At 43.5% G+C, this 21,486-nt stretch overlaps 1 protein-coding gene and 1 long non-coding RNA gene across 5 annotated transcripts in view; one reads left to right on the top strand and one right to left on the bottom strand.

The window, feature by feature from the left end:
• The window catches only part of LOC134733460 (uncharacterized), a 55,444-nt gene that overhangs the window by 12,797 nt on the left and 21,161 nt on the right, over positions 1–21,486 (top strand). The gene's annotated exons all lie outside the window — the stretch shown is intronic.
• Positions 2,566–21,486, bottom strand: part of LOC129467499 (uncharacterized) — a 49,863-nt gene continuing 30,942 nt past the window's right edge. The window contains exons 9-17 of one of the 4 annotated variants that reach the window (XM_063622695.1): positions 19,760–19,984; positions 15,910–16,134; positions 12,060–12,284; positions 8,211–8,435; positions 4,535–4,584; positions 4,020–4,047; positions 3,429–3,502; positions 2,862–2,889; positions 2,566–2,755 (exon numbers count right to left, since the gene is read on the bottom strand). In XM_063622695.1, the coding sequence (XP_063478765.1) occupies positions 2,670–2,755; positions 2,862–2,889; positions 3,429–3,502; positions 4,020–4,047; positions 4,535–4,584; positions 8,211–8,435; positions 12,060–12,284; positions 15,910–16,134; positions 19,760–19,984 (1,166 nt within the window). In that variant the 3' untranslated portion in view covers positions 2,566–2,669. Of the gene's footprint in view, positions 2,756–2,861; positions 2,890–3,428; positions 3,503–4,019; positions 4,048–4,420; positions 4,585–8,210; positions 8,436–12,059; positions 12,285–15,909; positions 16,135–19,759; positions 19,985–21,486 lie in introns of those variants that run through there. The other 3 variants (XM_063622698.1, XM_063622697.1, XM_063622696.1) reach the window with 3 other exon arrangements.

Here is a 21,486-nt window from a genome sequence, read left to right on the forward strand (position 1 = left end):
GATCTTCCTCCATCCCTTTGTTTTGAGTCTATGTGTGTCTCTGCACGTGAGATGGGTTTCCTGAATACAGCACACTGATGGGTCCTGACTCCTTATCCAGTTTGCCAGTCTGTGTCTTTTAATTGGAGCATTTAGCCCACTTACATTTAACGTTAATATTGTTATGTGTGAATCTGATCCTGTCATTATGATGTTAGTTGGTTATTTTGCTTGTTAGTTGCTATAGTTTCTTCCTAGCCTCGATGGTCTTTACAATTTGGCATGTTTTTGCAGTGGCTGGTACTGGTTGTTCCTTTCCATGTTTAGTGCTTCCTTCAGGAGCTCTTTTAGGGCAGGCCTGGTGGTGACAAAATCACTCAGCGTTTGCTTGTCTGTAAAGTATTTTATTTCTCCTTCACTTATGAAGCTTAGTTTGGCGGGATAGGAAATTCTGGGTTGAAAATTCTTTTCTTTAAGAATGTTGAATATCGGCCCCCACTCTCTTCTGGCTTGTAGAGTTTCTGCTGAGAGATCAGCTGTTAGTCTGATGGGCTTCCCTTTGTGGGTAACCCGACCTTTCTCTCTGGCTGCCCTTAACATTTTTTCCTTCATTTCAACTTTGGTGAATCTGACAATTATGTGTCTTGGAGTTGCCCTTCTCGAGAAGTATCTTTGTGGCATTCTCTGTATTTCCTGAATCTGAATGCTGGCCTGCCTTGCTAGATTGGGGAAGGTCTCCTGGATAATATCTTGCAGAGTGTTTTCCAACTTGGTTCCATTCTCCCCATCATTTTCAGGTACACCAATCAGACGTAGGTTTGGTCTTTTCACATAGTCCCAAATTTCTTGGAGGCTTTGTTCATTTCTTTTTATTCTTTTTTCTCTAAACTTCCCTTCTCTCTTCATTTCATTCATTTCATCTTCCATCAGCGATACCCTTTCTTCCAGTTGATCGCATCTGCTACTGAGGCTTCTGCAATCTTCACGTAGTTCTCGAAACTTGGCTTTCAGCTCCATCAGCTCCTTTAAGCCCTTCTCTCCATTGGTTATTCTAGTTATCCATTCTTCTAATTTTTTTCAAAGTTTTTAACTTCTTTGCTATTGTTTTGAATTTCCTCTCGTAGCTCAGAGTAGTTTGATCGTCTGAAGCCTTCTTCTCTCAACTCATCAAAGTCATCCTCCATCCAGCTTTGTTCCGTTGCTGGTGAGGAACTGCGTTCCTTTGGAGGAGGAGAGGTGCTCTGTTTTTTAGAGTTTCCAGTTTTTTTGCTCTGTTTTTTCCCCATCTTTGTGGTTTTATCTACCTTTTGTCTTTGATGATGGTGATGTACAGATGGGTTTTTGGTGTGGATGTCCTTTCTGTTTGTTAGTTTTCCTTCTACCAGACAGGACCCTCAGCTGCAGGTCTGTTGGAGTTTACTAGAGGTCCACTCCTGACCCTGTTTGGCTGGGTGTCAGCAGCGGTGGCTGCAGAACAGCGGATTTTCGTGAGACCACAAATTCAGCTGTCTGATAGTCCCTCTGAAAGTTTTGTCTCAGAGGAGTACCCGGTTGAATGAGGTGTCAGTCTGTCCCTACTGGGGGGGTGCCTTCCAGTTAGGCTGCTCAGGGGTGAGGGACCCACTTTAGGAGGCAGTCTGTCCGTTCTCAGATCTCCAGCTGCGTGCTGGGAGAACCACTACTCTCTTCAAAGCTGTCAGTCAGACAGGGACATTTAAGTCTGTGGAGGTTCTTGCTGAGTTTTTGTTTGTCTGTGCCCTGCCCCCAGAGGTGGAGCCTACAGAGGCAGGCAGGCCTCCTTGAGCTGTGGTGGGCTCCACCCAGTTCGAGCTTCCTGGCCGCTTTGTTTACCTAAGCAAGCCTGGGCAATGGCGGGCGCCCCTCCCCCAGCCTTGCTGTGGCCTTGCAGCTTGATCTCAGACTGCTGTGCTAGCAATCAGCGAGACTCCGTGGGCATAGGACCCTCCGAGCCAGGTGCGGGACACAATCTCCTAGTGTGCCGTTTTCCAGGCCCATTGGAAAAGCGCAGTATTAGGATGGGACTGACCCGATATTCCAGGTGCCGTCTGTTTCCCCTTTCTTTGACTAGGAAAGGGAACTCCCTGACCCCTTGAGCTTCCCGAGTGAGGCAATGCCTTGCCCTGCTTCGGCTCGCGCACAGTGCGCTTCACCAACTGTCCTGCACCCACTGTTAGGCACTCCCTAGTGAGATGAAACCGGTACCTCAAGCAGAAATGCAGAAATCACCCGTCTTCTGTGTCGCTGGGGCTGGGAGCTGGAGACCGGAGCTGTTCCTATTCGGCCATCTTGGCTCCACCAGATTCAATATTAGCTCTTCTTCCTCCACGAGCTCAGCTCCTTTCCTCTTCCTTATCCAGGAAATACAGCAATATATGCATTCACCTTAGAAGCTGGACCCAGCTCCTCAGATGCAGCAGATAGATTGGCCCAATCTGTAATGACCCAGGATGGGGCAGTTGTTCTCCTGCAGGGTGACTGAGAATGTGAGCCTCAGAATGAAATGTAAGAACACCAGGCTCCATGAGGACTGGCTGCAGCCACAAACTGCAGGTCACTGTTCACAGGTTCTCAGTAGGGAGAGAGGCTTGTGATTTTTTTTTCACCCAGATGGAAATATGCATTCATAAAATGATTTTAGCTGGGCGTGATGGCAGCCGTCCGTAACCCAGCTACTTGGAAAACGAATGCCGGAGAAGTCCTCGAACGTGGGGGCTGATGGGTTCATTGAGCCGAGATTCTGCCATCTTAAGCCAGCCTAGGGGAAAAGAACAAGACTACGTCTCAAAAAAAAAAAAAATATATATATATATATATACATATATATATCTAATTTACATATCTATATATCTATATATACTTACAGCGGTAATCTTCCAATCTCTCCTTTGCCTGCAATAGGAGAAAGGAAAACGCCATGAGGATCAGATCATGCTGGGCCCTGTTGGCACAGGTCTATTATTCACTTGGTGACAGTAGAAAACAACATGTCAAACAGTGATGAAGTCACTGGCCCCCCGAATGAAGCATAGATGATGCTTGTGGAAAAGGCAATGGGTTTTCATGGAATATTTAGCAAGTCCATCTTGGCTGGCAAACACAAGATTATTTTTCAAGAAGAAAAAGTTGCTACTGAGAAATATGCTCACTACCAGACAGTTTGTAAGTGATGCTCTCATTTTTGACTACCGTCATCCAATAGGACTCCGTTGGTCACAGACTCCAGTGACCGGTCGCTAGAGTCCATGATCAACTAAGACCTGATGGACGACGGCAATCAAATACGATATTCCCTTGATATTCCAGCCAACAAAAAAATTGTATTTGTCTTCTATAATATACATGGTCAGATTTTTATATCTTCATTTCCTTAATAAGGCAAGAGGACCCAGAAAAAACATTTCTCTTCCAGACAAACAAATGCATCTTACCATCTCCGGTGTCATAGGGATTTCAAAATCGTCAAGTGAGTAAAGTGAGTCTTCACTGAGATATTCATCCGAATCTAGGAGAACATAGTGACAGTCAGTGCATTGGTGCTGCTGAGGAATCCCACAAGGAGCCTTGGGGGGGTGTGGACCGGGGCTGGAGTGTGGAGGTGGGCGGTTGACAGGCATGGACTGAGCTGCTGCTGGACCATTCTGCTTGGTGTTGAAGGAAGGCAAAGGGGAAGGGCAGAAAGAAGTGAAAGAGCCTTGGCTTTCTAGCTAGGGCAACCTCATGAATGTGAAATAGTCGCCCTAAGAACCGGTTAATACAGAAAGGCACTGTACTATAGAAACAGGAAGTACATTCGTGGCTGCCTAGATCCAGGGGTGTGGGAGATGGGAAAAACAGAGGAGTGACTACTAGTGGGGTTTCTTTGAGGGAGAAAAAAGAGGTTCTAAGATTAGATTGTAACAATGGTTGCACAACCCTGTGAATATAGTAAAAACACTGAATCACCTACGTTAAATGGGTGAATTATTTTGCATGTCAACTACATCTAAATAAAGCTGTTTAAAAAAAAAAAGAATACGTACAGTGGTCGTGCTCGGCCTTAAATGTTTCCTGCAATAAGAGAAAACAAAAAGAAACACCATGAGGAACAGATCATGCTGGGTTCTGTTGGCAAAGGCCTTTTATTCACTTGGTGAAATGAAAAACCGGATGTGAAACAGTGATCCAGTCACTGGCCCCCAAATAAAGCATAGAGGATGCTTGTGGAAAATGCAGTGGGTTTTCTTGGAATATTCAGCAAGTGTCCATGTTGGCTGGCAAATACAAAATTATTTTTCAAGGAGAAAAGGATGCAACTGAGCAATACACTCACTACCAGAGGGTTTGTAAGTGATGCCGTCCTTTGACTGCCATTGTCAATCTGGCCTCAGTTGCTCATAACCTCCAGTGACTGGTCGCTAGTGTCCATCACCAACTGAGGCCTGATTCATGATGGCAGTCAAAAATGATATTCACTTGATATTCTAGAAGCCGCAGGAAAAACAAAAAGCATTTCTCTTCCAGAGAAAGAAATACATCTTACAATATCTGATGTTACCTTCTCCTCCCCACTGCTGTCTGCAGACGCCTGCACATCTTCAACGGGACCTAGGAGAACATAGAGTGACAGTCAGTGCATTAGTGCTGCTGAGGAATCTCACAAGGAGCCCTGGGGGGTGTGGACCGGGGCTGGAGTGTGGAGGTGGGCGGTTGACAGGCATGGACTGAGCTGCTGCTGGACCATTCTCCTTGGTGTTGAAGGAAGGCAAAGGAGAGGGGCAGAAAGAAATGAAAGAGCCTTGGCTTTCCAACTAGGGCAACCTCACCAGTGTCACCTGAAGAACAGTTTCATACAGAACGGCACTGTATGGTTCAGCGATAGCATCTCATCACACCTCCTCCCCATTTAAAGTACAGGCAAATCCCCAATTTTATGAAATGTTACAAGATCATTTGACTTTTGTGGATCTACATATCCTGCCACTACATTGATCATCTACCCTGTTGTGTTTTTCAGATTGTAGTGAAGCATCCATATTTATTATTTTAATTATTAAGTGTGCATTTTAATGAGATTACATTCAGTGAGTTACATTCAGGATGCTGTGTCAATAATGAGAAATATCTACATTCATAATCTAAGCTTCATCTTAGAATTTTAAAGTAATCAGAGCTCCATGGCTAAACTCTTTTGGGTAAACCCAACACAAAAACAAGATTGTCACCTGGCACTCCAGCCTGGGTGACAAAGCAAGACCCTGTCTCTTAAAAATAAAAAGCATTACTGAGTTACAAGTATCTCCATTTTATTTCTCATTATCTAATGCTACTGTTTTAATCCTGAGGCTTAACTACTTTAATAAACTAAAGGAATTTTTTTTAAAGAGGTAGTAACCAAAGCAGCTCATACACACCTTTTAATAAATTCTAGTTTTATATGCCATGTCTAGAATGTACATTCTTGATCTGACTCTTATTTTTTCAAACCTTGAAAAACTCACTTTATACTTCTTAGAACCAGCCTTCTCATATGTGACACAAGGAAAATTCCCATATTACACCTAACTTAAAACATTGAGAGGATCAAATAAAATGCAGGAGCAGTCTATTTACTACATAAGGCACAATCAATTACAAAGCAAGGCTTCTGGGTGAAAAGTAAACAGTTAACATCCTTTGGAAAACCCATAGCAAAATAACATTTTGAGAAAATAGACACTTTGGCTACCCACTGAAGTTAAGGAGAAAATAGTCACAGGTCAGCATCAAGAATTCCCCAGCGTTGTTTTTGTGTTTGTTTTAATAATCACACATTGTTCCCCCTGCTTTCTTTCATGTATGTTACTGCATGTTTTCCCTTTATGCTTTTCTATGTAACCTATCTGGGGAATCGCTCCATAGCAGTAAAAAGACATCTTACCCTTGTTTACAGCTCCATAGTTCTCCTGTAGGTGGAAGTACCAGTTAATTTTACCAGTTCCTTACTAGGCATTTCAGTAATTTCCAATATTGAGCTATTGAAAATACTGCAACAAGGACTTTGTGCATAGGTTGTTTCATATTTATGGAGGATACCCTCCGGATAAAATGCCTCAAAGTAGGATTTCCAGTTTAAACGCATTTGCAAGGTTGTGAGAATGTGCCAAATTCCCCTTCGTGGAGTCGAGCCATTTTGCATTTCCACCAGCAATCTATGCATGCAACTTTCCTTACAGCTAAACCAAAGAATGTATTGACACGTTTTTGGAATTTCACTCAATAGGAGAGACACTGCAGTATAGTTGTCATTTGCCTTTCTCTTATGTGTGAAGATGTGTTTAAGGATCATCTGCATTTCTTTTTCTGTGACTTGTCTATTTACCACTTTATTACCTACTTTTAGGTTCACATGAATCTAGAGATTCTCAAGTCAGCCTGTTTCAGGTCACTATTGTTTGTCTCTTCACTGTTGACTCTCACCTGAACTACGCCACCAGCCTCCTTGCCGGTCTCCCTGCTTCCACCCTTGCCTGCATTACAGTATGTTCTCACAGAGCCACTGGTCAGTCTTTTTCTTGGAGAATTAACAGTAAGCCCCAGGCTATAATCCTCCAGTGGTTTCCCATCTCAACTAAAGTCCATATTCTTTGTCATTGCTCACTACGTGTACAAGGCCTTAGCCCATGACATTCATTTCACTCTGCTGCAGCCACCTTTGTGTCTTTCTGTCCTTTTCCCAAAACAAGTTTGTTCCCATTTCAGGAATTCCAAAGAAGAATTTCCTCTCTGGAAGCCCTCTCCCATCATCCTCACAAGGCTCCCCCTCACTTTTCCATTTATTTTAAAAAACAAATAAGATGGGATCTCTCTATGTCTATGAAGTTGGGGACCTTCTGTCTTATTTCAAAAAGAAAGGGACACAGAAAGCACCAAGAGGCACAAAAACAGTCGTGAGAGTGTAGTCAGAGCTCCTCCTTCCACTACCAGCTACTGATTGAAGGCTGCTGGCCCCGGCCGATGCCCAGTACCCACAAAGCCTCCTGTGTCACCTGGTTGCCAGGAAACAACCAAGTCAGGCTAGTGGCTCACAATGGCCGACCCCACAGACCCGCCCAATGGCTCACAATGCTCATCCCTGCTGCTGCCCACCTTGTGGCCACCCTGCCCCTCTGTGGTGACTGCACTATTCGTCCTGGGCTGCCTGAGCTTTCCAGTCCTGAGAAAAGTGCAGGGGGGTGGGCGTTGTTATTGGAAGTCACCCTGGGCAATGAACTCAATAGAAAACCCTGGTTACTAAAGTCAGTGCCATTAGCATCTCTGTTTTCCTGAGTCTGGCAGCTTTCATTTGCTCACCAAATGTAGTTACACACAAATTTCAGACTGCTTTTGTAAGTAAATGCTTCTCTCCTGTCTTACAAGTGTTAGTTTTTGTCTTCAACTTGACCATAGCAACTCCTAGAGCCCTGGTCCCACTCTCGATAAAGCGTGATGACTGTGACTTGAATGAAACCCTAGGACACATCACACTTTCCCTTCCTTGTCTATGAAACAGGGACTACAGTGTTCTAGGGCTGAAGACACACTCATGTCCAAGTGGGAATTTTAAAGTAATCAGAGCTCCATGGCTAAACTCTTTTGGGTAAACCCAACACAAAAACAACTTCTTTACAGCTCTGGCAGTAACATTTCATACCTTTTGCAGTCATTTTAAGCATGTCCCCCAAGTTTTTGTCCTTCTTTCTTCAAAGTACAATTGGAAGAAATAAAGCAGCTTCTGTCAATGTGACTTAAACCCATCTATGAAGAATACCATGTAATCCCTTCCATGGCAAAGTGTATTTTGAATTTAAGAAGTCTCCACATATTTGAGTCTAAATTATCCCAATTATTAGCTACCTTAAGGAATGGGAGAAAAGAAAGAATTGGGCCCTTAACTGGCTCCTTCACTTAGGTACCAGACCAGCTGGATGGGTAAGAATAGAGAATGGGATGGGGACTCCAAAACTGGAGTATTTGAAATTTTACTGAGAAAAGGGAGGGACTAGACCAGAAAAGCCTCAACAAAGAAGGCTCAACAACAAAGACAAGAGGCAGAACGAGCCTTTGTCCCCCATGCCTAGCCCTGGGAAAGCTGGCCATGGGCAGGAGGGAGCTGGAAGCTGATGATGTCTCTGAGGGTGAGGGACTGCAAAGGGATGGGGGCGGCGGTGGCCAGAGAGATGCCAGAGAGCAAATGGCACCCATGGCTTCTTTACCTTTGGGCGTCTCCGGTGTCTTCCGCGTCTTCAGGAGGCCTAGGTACTGCATGAGTTGGGCCTTCCTTGCTCTCAAATCCCATTTGGCCCGCTTTGCCGGGGTGGAGGCTGGTGCTGTGGCTGGTGCTGCGGTTGCTGCAGGGATAGCAATCTCAGCCTCGTGGGCGGGTCCCACATCTGGGACAAGATGGACAGGTGGGCCTTCACTGAGATCTTTGACCAAATCTAGGAGAACATAGTGACAGTCAGTGCATTAGTGCTGCTGAGGAATCTCACAAGGAGCCTTGCAGGGTGTGGACCGGGGCTGGAGTGTGGAGGTGGGCGGTTGACAGGCATGGACTGAGCTGCTGCTGGACCATTCTCCTTGGTGTTGAAGGAAGGCAAAGGAGAGGGGCAGAAAGAAATGAAAGAGCCTTGGCTTTCCAACTAGGGCAACCTCACCAGTGTCACCTGAAGAACAGTTTCATACAGAACGGCACTGTATGGTTCAGCGATAGCATCTCATCACACCTCCTCCCCATTTAAAGTACAGGCAAATCCCCAATTTTATGAAATGTTACAAGATCATTTGACTTTTGTGGATCTACATATCCTGCCACTACATTGATCATCTACCCTGTTGTGTTTTTCAGATTGTAGTGAAGCATCCATATTTATTATTTTAATTATTAAGTGTGCATTTTAATGAGATTACATTCAGTGAGTTACATTCAGGATGCTGTGTCAATAATGAGAAATATCTACATTCATAATCTAAGCTTCATCTTAGAATTTTAAAGTAATCAGAGCTCCATGGCTAAACTCTTTTGGGTAAACCCAACACAAAAACAAGATTGTCACCTGGCACTCCAGCCTGGGTGACAAAGCAAGACCCTGTCTCTTAAAAATAAAAAGCATTACTGAGTTACAAGTATCTCCATTTTATTTCTCATTATCTAATGCTACTGTTTTAATCCTGAGGCTTAACTACTTTAATAAACTAAAGGAATTTTTTTTAAAGAGGTAGTAACCAAAGCAGCTCATACACACCTTTTAATAAATTCTAGTTTTATATGCCATGTCTAGAATGTACATTCTTGATCTGACTCTTATTTTTTCAAACCTTGAAAAACTCACTTTATACTTCTTAGAACCAGCCTTCTCATATGTGACACAAGGAAAATTCCCATATTACACCTAACTTAAAACATTGAGAGGATCAAATAAAATGCAGGAGCAGTCTATTTACTACATAAGGCACAATCAATTACAAAGCAAGGCTTCTGGGTGAAAAGTAAACAGTTAACATCCTTTGGAAAACCCATAGCAAAATAACATTTTGAGAAAATAGACACTTTGGCTACCCACTGAAGTTAAGGAGAAAATAGTCACAGGTCAGCATCAAGAATTCCCCAGCGTTGTTTTTGTGTTTGTTTTAATAATCACACATTGTTCCCCCTGCTTTCTTTCATGTATGTTACTGCATGTTTTCCCTTTATGCTTTTCTATGTAACCTATCTGGGGAATCGCTCCATAGCAGTAAAAAGACATCTTACCCTTGTTTACAGCTCCATAGTTCTCCTGTAGGTGGAAGTACCAGTTAATTTTACCAGTTCCTTACTAGGCATTTCAGTAATTTCCAATATTGAGCTATTGAAAATACTGCAACAAGGACTTTGTGCATAGGTTGTTTCATATTTATGGAGGATACCCTCCGGATAAAATGCCTCAAAGTAGGATTTCCGGTTTAAACGCATTTGCAAGGTTGTGAGAATGTGCCAAATTCCCCTTCGTGGAGTCGAGCCATTTTGCATTTCCACCAGCAATCTATGCATGCAACTTTCCTTACAGCTAAACCAAAGAATGTATTGACACGTTTTTGGAATTTCACTCAATAGGAGAGACACTGCAGTATAGTTGTCATTTGCCTTTCTCTTATGTGTGAAGATGTGTTTAAGGATCATCTGCATTTCTTTTTCTGTGACTTGTCTATTTACCACTTTATTACCTACTTTTAGGTTCACATGAATCTAGAGATTCTCAAGTCAGCCTGTTTCAGGTCACTATTGTTTGTCTCTTCACTGTTGACTCTCACCTGAACTACGCCACCAGCCTCCTTGCCGGTCTCCCTGCTTCCACCCTTGCCTGCATTACAGTATGTTCTCACAGAGCCACTGGTCAGTCTTTTTCTTGGAGAATTAACAGTAAGCCCCAGGCTATAATCCTCCAGTGGTTTCCCATCTCAACTAAAGTCCATATTCTTTGTCATTGCTCACTACGTGTACAAGGCCTTAGCCCATGACATTCATTTCACTCTGCTGCAGCCACCTTTGTGTCTTTCTGTCCTTTTCCCAAAACAAGTTTGTTCCCATTTCAGGAATTCCAAAGAAGAATTTCCTCTCTGGAAGCCCTCTCCCATCATCCTCACAAGGCTCCCCCTCACTTTTCCATTTATTTTAAAAAACAAATAAGATGGGATCTCTCTATGTCTATGAAGTTGGGGACCTTCTGTCTTATTTCAAAAAGAAAGGGACACAGAAAGCACCAAGAGGCACAAAAACAGTCGTGAGAGTGTAGTCAGAGCTCCTCCTTCCACTACCAGCTACTGATTGAAGGCTGCTGGCCCCGGCCGATGCCCAGTACCCACAAAGCCTCCTGTGTCACCTGGTTGCCAGGAAACAACCAAGTCAGGCTAGTGGCTCACAATGGCCGACCCCACAGACCCGCCCAATGGCTCACAATGCTCATCCCTGCTGCTGCCCACCTTGTGGCCACCCTGCCCCTCTGTGGTGACTGCACTATTCGTCCTGGGCTGCCTGAGCTTTCCAGTCCTGAGAAAAGTGCAGGGGGGTGGGCGTTGTTATTGGAAGTCACCCTGGGCAATGAACTCAATAGAAAACCCTGGTTACTAAAGTCAGTGCCATTAGCATCTCTGTTTTCCTGAGTCTGGCAGCTTTCATTTGCTCACCAAATGTAGTTACACACAAATTTCAGACTGCTTTTGTAAGTAAATGCTTCTCTCCTGTCTTACAAGTGTTAGTTTTTGTCTTCAACTTGACCATAGCAACTCCTAGAGCCCTGGTCCCACTCTCGATAAAGCGTGATGACTGTGACTTGAATGAAACCCTAGGACACATCACACTTTCCCTTCCTTGTCTATGAAACAGGGACTACAGTGTTCTAGGGCTGAAGACACACTCATGTCCAAGTGGGAATTTTAAAGTAATCAGAGCTCCATGGCTAAACTCTTTTGGGTAAACCCAACACAAAAACAACTTCTTTACAGCTCTGGCAGTAACATTTCATACCTTTTGCAGTCATTTTAAGCATGTCCCCCAAGTTTTTGTCCTTCTTTCTTCAAAGTACAATTGGAAGAAATAAAGCAGCTTCTGTCAATGTGACTTAAACCCATCTATGAAGAATACCATGTAATCCCTTCCATGGCAAAGTGTATTTTGAATTTAAGAAGTCTCCACATATTTGAGTCTAAATTATCCCAATTATTAGCTACCTTAAGGAATGGGAGAAAAGAAAGAATTGGGCCCTTAACTGGCTCCTTCACTTAGGTACCAGACCAGCTGGATGGGTAAGAATAGAGAATGGGATGGGGACTCCAAAACTGGAGTATTTGAAATTTTACTGAGAAAAGGGAGGGACTAGACCAGAAAAGCCTCAACAAAGAAGGCTCAACAACAAAGACAAGAGGCAGAACGAGCCTTTGTCCCCCATGCCTAGCCCTGGGAAAGCTGGCCATGGGCAGGAGGGAGCTGGAAGCTGATGATGTCTCTGAGGGTGAGGGACTGCAAAGGGATGGGGGCGGCGGTGGCCAGAGAGATGCCAGAGAGCAAATGGCACCCATGGCTTCTTTACCTTTGGGCGTCTCCGGTGTCTTCCGCGTCTTCAGGAGGCCTAGGTACTGCATGAGTTGGGCCTTCCTTGCTCTCAAATCCCATTTGGCCCGCTTTGCCGGGGTGGAGGCTGGTGCTGTGGCTGGTGCTGCGGTTGCTGCAGGGATAGCAATCTCAGCCTCGTGGGCGGGTCCCACATCTGGGACAAGATGGACAGGTGGGCCTTCACTGAGATCTTTGACCAAATCTAGGAGAACATAGTGACAGTCAGTGCATTAGTGCTGCTGAGGAATCTCACAAGGAGCCTTGCAGGGTGTGGACCGGGGCTGGAGTGTGGAGGTGGGCGGTTGACAGGCATGGACTGAGCTGCTGCTGGACCATTCTCCTTGGTGTTGAAGGAAGGCAAAGGAGAGGGGCAGAAAGAAATGAAAGAGCCTTGGCTTTCCAACTAGGGCAACCTCACCAGTGTCACCTGAAGAACAGTTTCATACAGAACGGCACTGTATGGTTCAGCGATAGCATCTCATCACACCTCCTCCCCATTTAAAGTACAGGCAAATCCCCAATTTTATGAAATGTTACAAGATCATTTGACTTTTGTGGATCTACATATCCTGCCACTACATTGATCATCTACCCTGTTGTGTTTTTCAGATTGTAGTGAAGCATCCATATTTATTATTTTAATTATTAAGTGTGCATTTTAATGAGATTACATTCAGTGAGTTACATTCAGGATGCTGTGTCAATAATGAGAAATATCTACATTCATAATCTAAGCTTCATCTTAGAATTTTAAAGTAATCAGAGCTCCATGGCTAAACTCTTTTGGGTAAACCCAACACAAAAACAAGATTGTCACCTGGCACTCCAGCCTGGGTGACAAAGCAAGACCCTGTCTCTTAAAAATAAAAAGCATTACTGAGTTACAAGTATCTCCATTTTATTTCTCATTATCTAATGCTACTGTTTTAATCCTGAGGCTTAACTACTTTAATAAACTAAAGGAATTTTTTTTTAAAGAGGTAGTAACCAAAGCAGCTCATACACACCTTTTAATAAATTCTAGTTTTATATGCCATGTCTAGAATGTACATTCTTGATCTGACTCTTATTTTTTCAAACCTTGAAAAACTCACTTTATACTTCTTAGAACCAGCCTTCTCATATGTGACACAAGGAAAATTCCCATATTACACCTAACTTAAAACATTGAGAGGATCAAATAAAATGCAGGAGCAGTCTATTTACTACATAAGGCACAATCAATTACAAAGCAAGGCTTCTGGGTGAAAAGTAAACAGTTAACATCCTTTGGAAAACCCATAGCAAAATAACATTTTGAGAAAATAGACACTTTGGCTACCCACTGAAGTTAAGGAGAAAATAGTCACAGGTCAGCATCAAGAATTCCCCAGCGTTGTTTTTGTGTTTGTTTTAATAATCACACATTGTTCCCCCTGCTTTCTTTCATGTATGTTACTGCATGTTTTCCCTTTATGCTTTTCTATGTAACCTATCTGGGGAATCGCTCCATAGCAGTAAAAAGACATCTTACCCTTGTTTACAGCTCCATAGTTCTCCTGTAGGTGGAAGTACCAGTTAATTTTACTAGTTCCTTACTAGGCATTTCAGTAATTTCCAATATTGAGCTATTGAAAATACTGCAACAAGGACTTTGTGCATAGGTTGTTTCATATTTATGGAGGATACCCTCCGGATAAAATGCCTCAAAGTAGGATTTCCGGTTTAAACGCATTTGCAAGGTTGTGAGAATGTGCCAAATTCCCCTTCGTGGAGTCGAGCCATTTTGCATTTCCACCAGCAATCTATGCATGCAACTTTCCTTACAGCTAAACCAAAGAATGTATTGCCACGTTTTTGGAATTTCACTCAATAGGAGAGACACTGCAGTATAGTTGTCATTTGCCTTTCTCTTATGTGTGAAGATGTGTTTAAGGATCATCTGCATTTCTTTTTCTGTGACTTGTCTATTTACCACTTTATTACCTACTTTTAGGTTCACATGAATCTAGAGATTCTCAAGTCAGCCTGTTTCAGGTCACTATTGTTTGTCTCTTCACTGTTGACTCTCACCTGAACTACGCCACCAGCTTCCTTGCCGGTCTCCCTGCTTCCACCCTTGCCTGCATTACAGTATGTTCTCACAGAGCCACTGGTCAGTCTTTTTCTTGGAGAATTAACAGTAATCCCCAGGCTATAATCCTCCAGTGGTTTCCCATCTCAACTAAAGTCCATATTCTTTGTCATTGCTCACTACGTGTACAAGGCCTTAGCCCATGACATTCATTTCACTCTGCTGCAGCCACCTTTGTGTCTTTCTGTCCTTTTCCCAAAACAAGTTTGTTCCCATTTCAGGAATTCCAAAGAAGAATTTCCTCTCTGGAAGCCCTCTCCCATCATCCTCACAAGGCTCCCCCTCACTTTTCCATTTATTTTAAAAAACAAATAAGATGGGATCTCTCTATGTCTATGAAGTTGGGGACCTTCTGTCTTATTTCAAAAAGAAAGGGACACAGAAAGCACCAAGAGGCACAAAAACAGTCGTGAGAGTGTAGTCAGAGCTCCTCCTTCCACTACCAGCTACTGATTGAAGGCTGCTGGCCCCGGCCGATGCCCAGTACCCACAAAGCCTCCTGTGTCACCTGGTTGCCAGGAAACAACCAAGTCAGGCTAGTGGCTCACAATGGCCGACCCCACAGACCCGCCCAATGGCTCACAATGCCCATCCCTGCTGCTGCCCACCTTGTGGCCACCCTGCCCCTCTGTGGTGACTGCACTATTCGTCCTGGGCTGCCTGAGCTTTCCAGTCCTGGGAAAAGTGCAGGGGGGTGGGCGTTGTTATTGGAAGTCACCCTGGGCAATGAACTCAATAGAAAACCCTGGTTACTAAAGTCAGTTCCATTAGCATCTCTGTTTTCCTGAGTCTGGCAGCTTTCATTTGCTCACCAAATGTAGTTACACACAAATTTCAGACTGCTTTTGTAAGTAAATGCTTCTCTCCTGTCTTACAAGTGTTAGTTTTTGTCTTCAACTTGACCATAGCAACTCCTAGAGCCCTGGTCCCACTCTCGATAAAGCGTGATGACTGTGACTTGAATGAAACCCTAGGACACATCACACTTTCCCTTCCTTGTCTATGAAACAGGGACTACAGTGTTCTAGGGCTGAAGACACACTCATGTCCAAGTGGGAATTTTAAAGTAATCAGAGCTCCATGGCTAAACTCTTTTGGGTAAACCCAACACAAAAACAACTTCTTTACAGCTCTGGCAGTAACATTTCATACCTTTTGCAGTCATTTTAAGCATGTCCCCCAAGTTTTTGTCCTTCTTTCTTCAAAGTACAATTGGAAGAAATAAAGCAGCTTCTGTCAATGTGACTTAAACCCATCTATGAAGAATACCATGTAATCCCTTCTATGGCAAAGTGTATTTTGAATTTAAGAAGTCTCCACATATTTGAGTCTAAATTATCCCAATTATTAGCTACCTTAAGGAATGGGAGAAAAGAAAGAATTGGGCCCTTAACTGGCTCCTTCACTTAGGTACCAGACCAGCTGGATGGGTAAGGATAGAGAATGGGATGGGGACTCCAAAACTGGAGTATTTGAAATTTTACTGAGAAAAGGGAGGGACTAGACCAGAAAAGCCTCAACAAAGAAGGCTCAACAACAAAGACAAGAGGCAGAACGAGCCTTTGTCCCCCATGCCTAGCCCTGGGAAAGCTGGCCATGGGCAGGAGGGAGCTGGAAGCTGATGATGTCTCTGAGGGTGAGGGACTGCAAAGGGGTGGGGGCGGCGGTGGCCAGAGAGATGCCAGAGAGCAAATGGCACCCATGGCTTCTTTACCTTTGGGCGTCTCCGGTGTCTTCCGCGTCTTCAGGAGGCCTAGGTACTGCATGAGTTGGGCCTTCCTTGCTCTCAAATCCCATTTGGCCCGCTTTGCCGGGGTGGAGGCTGGTGCTGTGGCTGGTGCTGCGGTTGCTGCAGGGATAGCAATCTCAGCCTCGTGGGCGGGTCCCACATCTGGGACAAGATGGACAGGTGGGCCTTCACTGAGATCTTTGACCAAATCTAGGAGAACATAGTGACAGTCAGTGCATTAGTGCTGCTGAGGAATCTCACAAGGAGCCTTGCAGGGTGTGGACCGGGGCTGGAGTGTGGAGGTGGGCGGTTGACAGGCATGGACTGAGCTGCTGCTGGACCATTCTCCTTGGTGTTGAAGGAAGGCAAAGGAGAGGGGCAGAAAGAAATGAAAGAGCCTTGGCTTTCCAACTAGGGCAACCTCACCAGTGTCACCTGAAGAACAGTTTCATACAGAACGGCACTGTATGGTTCAGCGATAGCATCTCATCACACCTCCTCCCCATTTAAAGTACAGGCAAATCCCCAATTTTATGAAATGTTACAAGATCATTTGACTTTTGTGGATCTACATATCCTGCCACTACATTGATCATCTACCCTGTTGTGTTTTTCAGATTGTAGTGAAGCATCCATATTTATTATTTTAATTATTAAGTGTGCATTTTAATGAGATTACATTCAGTGAGTTACATTCAGGATGCTGTGTCAATAATGAGAAATATCTACATTCATAATCTAAGCTTCATCTTAGAATTTTAAAGTAATCAGAGCTCCATGGCTAAACTCTTTTGGGTAAACCCAACACAAAAACAAGATTGTCACCTGGCACTCCAGCCTGGGTGACAAAGCAAGACCCTGTCTCTTAAAAATAAAAAGCATTACTGAGTTACAAGTATCTCCATTTTATTTCTCATTATCTAATGCTACTGTTTTAATCCTGAGGCTTAACTACTTTAATAAACTAAAGGAATTTTTTTTTAAAGAGGTAGTAACCAAAGCAGCTCATACACACCTTTTAATAAATTCTAGTTTTATATGCCATGTCTAGAATGTACATTCTTGATCTGACTCTTATTTTTTCAAACCTTGAAAAACTCACTTTATACTTCTTAGAACCAGCCTTCTCATATGTGACACAAGGAAAATTCCCATATTACACCTAACTTAAAACATTGAGAGGATCAAATAAAATGCAGGAGCAGTCTATTTACTACATAAGGCACAATCAATTACAAAGCAAGGCTTCTGGGTGAAAAGTAAACAGTTAACATCCTTTGGAAAACCCATAGCAAAATAACATTTTGAGAAAATAGACACTTTGGCTACCCACTGAAGTTAAGGAGAAAATAGTCACAGGTCAGCATCAAGAATTCCCCAGCGTTGTTTTTGTGTTTGTTTTAATAATCACACATTGTTCCCCCTGCTTTCTTTCATGTATGTTACTGCATGTTTTCCCTTTATGCTTTTCTATGTAACCTATCTGGGGAATCGCTCCATAGCAGTAAAAAGACATCTTACCCTTGTTTACAGCTCCATAGTTCTCCTGTAGGTGGAAGTACCAGTTAATTTTACTAGTTCCTTACTAGGCATTTCAGTAATTTCCAATATTGAGCTATTGAAAATACTGCAACAAGGACTTTGTGCATAGGTTGTTTCATATTTATGGAGGATACCCTCCGGATAAAATGCCTCAAAGTAGGATTTCCGGTTTAAACGCATTTGCAAGGTTGTGAGATTGTGCCAAATTCCCCTTCGTGGAGTCGAGCCATTTTGCATTTCCACCAGCAATCTATGCATGCAACTTTCCTTACAGCTAAACCAAAGAATGTATTGCCACGTTTTTGGAATTTCACTCAATAGGAGAGACACTGCAGTATAGTTGTCATTTGCCTTTCTCTTATGTGTGAAGATGTGTTTAAGGATCATCTGCATTTCTTTTTCTGTGACTTGTCTATTTACCACTTTATTACCTACTTTTAGGTTCACATGAATCTAGAGATTCTCAAGTCAGCCTGTTTCAGGTCACTATTGTTTGTCTCTTCACTGTTGACTCTCACCTGAACTACGCCACCAGCTTCCTTGCCGGTCTCCCTGCTTCCACCCTTGCCTGCATTACAGTATGTTCTCACAGAGCCACTGGTCAGTCTTTTTCTTGGAGAATTAACAGTAATCCCCAGGCTATAATCCTCCAGTGGTTTCCCATCTCAACTAAAGTCCATATTCTTTGTCATTGCTCACTACGTGTACAAGGCCTTAGCCCATGACATTCATTTCACTCTGCTGCAGCCACCTTTGTGTCTTTCTGTCCTTTTCCCAAAACAAGTTTGTTCCCATTTCAGGAATTCCAAAGAAGAATTTCCTCTCTGGAAGCCCTCTCCCATCATCCTCACAAGGCTCCCCCTCACTTTTCCATTTATTTTAAAAAACAAATAAGATGGGATCTCTCTATGTCTATGAAGTTGGGGACCTTCTGTCTTATTTCAAAAAGAAAGGGACACAGAAAGCACCAAGAGGCACAAAAACAGTCGTGAGAGTGTAGTCAGAGCTCCTCCTTCCACTACCAGCTACTGATTGAAGGCTGCTGGCCCCGGCCGATGCCCAGTACCCACAAAGCCTCCTGTGTCACCTGGTTGCCAGGAAACAACCAAGTCAGGCTAGTGGCTCACAATGGCCGACCCCACAGACCCGCCCAATGGCTCACAATGCCCATCCCTGCTGCTGCCCACCTTGTGGCCACCCTGCCCCTCTGTGGTGACTGCACTATTCGTCCTGGGCTGCCTGAGCTTTCCAGTCCTGGGAAAAGTGCAGGGGGGTGGGCGTTGTTATTGGAAGTCACCCTGGGCAATGAACTCAATAGAAAACCCTGGTTACTAAAGTCAGTGCCATTAGCATCTCTGTTTTCCTGAGTCTGGCAGCTTTCATTTGCTCACCAAATGTAGTTACACACAAATTTCAGACTGCTTTTGTAAGTAAATGCTTCTCTCCTGTCTTACAAGTGTTAGTTTTTGTCTTCAACTTGACCATAGCAACTCCTAGAGCCCTGGTCCCACTCTCGATAAAGCGTGATGACTGTGACTTGAATGAAACCCTAGGACACATCACACTTTCCCTTCCTTGTCTATGAAACAGGGACTACAGTGTTCTAGGGCTGAAGACACACTCATGTCCAAGTGGGAATTTTAAAGTAATCAGAGCTCCATGGCTAAACTCTTTTGGGTAAACCCAACACAAAAACAACTTCTTTACAGCTCTGGCAGTAACATTTCATACCTTTTGCAGTCATTTTAAGCATGTCCCCCAAGTTTTTGTCCTTCTTTCTTCAAAGTACAATTGGAAGAAATAAAGCAGCTTCTGTCAATGTGACTTAAACCCATCTATGAAGAATACCATGTAATCCCTTCTATGGCAAAGTGTATTTTGAATTTAAGAAGTCTCCACATATTTGAGTCTAAATTATCCCAATTATTAGCTACCTTAAGGAATGGGAGAAAAGAAAGAATTGGGCCCTTAACTGGCTCCTTCACTTAGGTACCAGACCAGCTGGATGGGTAAGGATAGAGAATGGGATGGGGACTCCAAAACTGGAGTATTTGAAATTTTACTGAGAAAAGGGAGGGACTAGACCAGAAAAGCCTCAACAAAGAAGGCTCAACAACAAAGACAAGAGGCAGAACGAGCCTTTGTCCCCCATGCCTAGCCCTGGGAAAGCTGGCCATGGGCAGGAGGGAGCTGGAAGCTGATGATGTCTCTGAGGGTGAGGGACTGCAAAGGGGTGGGGGCGGCGGTGGCCAGAGAGATGCCAGAGAGCAAATGGCACCCATGGCTTCTTTACCTTTGGGCGTCTCCGGTGTCTTCCGCGTCTTCAGGAGGCCTAGGTACTGCATGAGTTGGGCCTTCCTTGCTCTCAAATCCCATTTGGCCCGCTTTGCCGGGGTGGAGGCTGGTGCTGTGGCTGGTGCTGCGGTTGCTGCAGGGATAGCAATCTCAGCCTCGTGGGCGGGTCCCACATCTGGGACAAGATGGACAGGTGGGCCTTCACTGAGATCTTTGACCAAATCTAGGAGAACATAGTGACAGTCAGTGCATTAGTGCTGCTGAGGAATCTCACAAGGAGCCTTGCAGGGTGTGGACCGGGGCTGGAGTGTGGAGGTGGGCGGTTGACAGGCATGGACTGAGCTGCTGCTGGACCATTCTCCTTGGTGTTGAAGGAAGGCAAAGGAGAGGGGCAGAAAGAAATGAAAGAGCCTTGGCTTTCCAACTAGGGCAACCTCACCAGTGTCACCTGAAGAACAGTTTCATACAGAACGGCACTGTATGGTTCAGCGATAGCATCTCATCACACCTCCTCCCCATTTAAAGTACAGGCAAATCCCCAATTTTATGAAATGTTACAAGATCATTTGACTTTTGTGGATCTACATATCCTGCCACTACATTGATCATCTACCCTGTTGTGTTTTTCAGATTGTAGTGAAGCATCCATATTTATTATTTTAATTATTAAGTGTGCATTTTAATGAGATTACATTCAGTGAGTTACATTCAGGATGCTGTGTCAATAATGAGAAATATCTACATTCATAATCTAAGCTTCATCTTAGAATTTTAAAGTAATCAGAGCTCCATGGCTAAACTCTTTTGGGTAAACCCAACACAAAAACAAGATTGTCACCTGGCACTCCAGCCTGGGTGACAAAGCAAGACCCTGTCTCTTAAAAATAAAAAGCATTACTGAGTTACAAGTATCTCCATTTTATTTCTCATTATCTAATGCTACTGTTTTAATCCTGAGGCTTAACTACTTTAATAAACTAAAGGAATTTTTTTTTAAAGAGGTAGTAACCAAAGCAGCTCATACACACCTTTTAATAAATTCTAGTTTTATATGCCATGTCTAGAATGTACATTCTTGATCTGACTCTTATTTTTTCAAACCTTGAAAAACTCACTTTATACTTCTTAGAACCAGCCTTCTCATATGTGACACAAGGAAAATTCCCATATTACACCTAACTTAAAACATTGAGAGGATCAAATAAAATGCAGGAGCAGTCTATTTACTACATAAGGCACAATCAATTACAAAGCAAGGCTTCTGGGTGAAAAGTAAACAGTTAACATCCTTTGGAAAACCCATAGCAAAATAACATTTTGAGAAAATAGACACTTTGGCTACCCACTGAAGTTAAGGAGAAAATAGTCACAGGTCAGCATCAAGAATTCCCCAGCGTTGTTTTTGTGTTTGTTTTAATAATCACACATTGTTCCCCCTGCTTTCTTTCATGTATGTTACTGCATGTTTTCCCTTTATGCTTTTCTATGTAACCTATCTGGGGAATCGCTCCATAGCAGTAAAAAGACATCTTACCCTTGTTTACAGCTCCATAGTTCTCCTGTAGGTGGAAGTACCAGTTAATTTTACTAGTTCCTTACTAGGCATTTCAGTAATTTCCAATATTGAGCTATTGAAAATACTGCAACAAGGACTTTGTGCATAGGTTGTTTCATATTTATGGAGGATACCCTCCGGATAAAATGCCTCAAAGTAGGATTTCCGGT

This window comes from Symphalangus syndactylus, chromosome 18 (genome assembly GCF_028878055.3).
Source record: "Symphalangus syndactylus isolate Jambi chromosome 18, NHGRI_mSymSyn1-v2.1_pri, whole genome shotgun sequence".
NCBI classification, from domain to species: Eukaryota; Metazoa; Chordata; class Mammalia; order Primates; family Hylobatidae; genus Symphalangus; species Symphalangus syndactylus.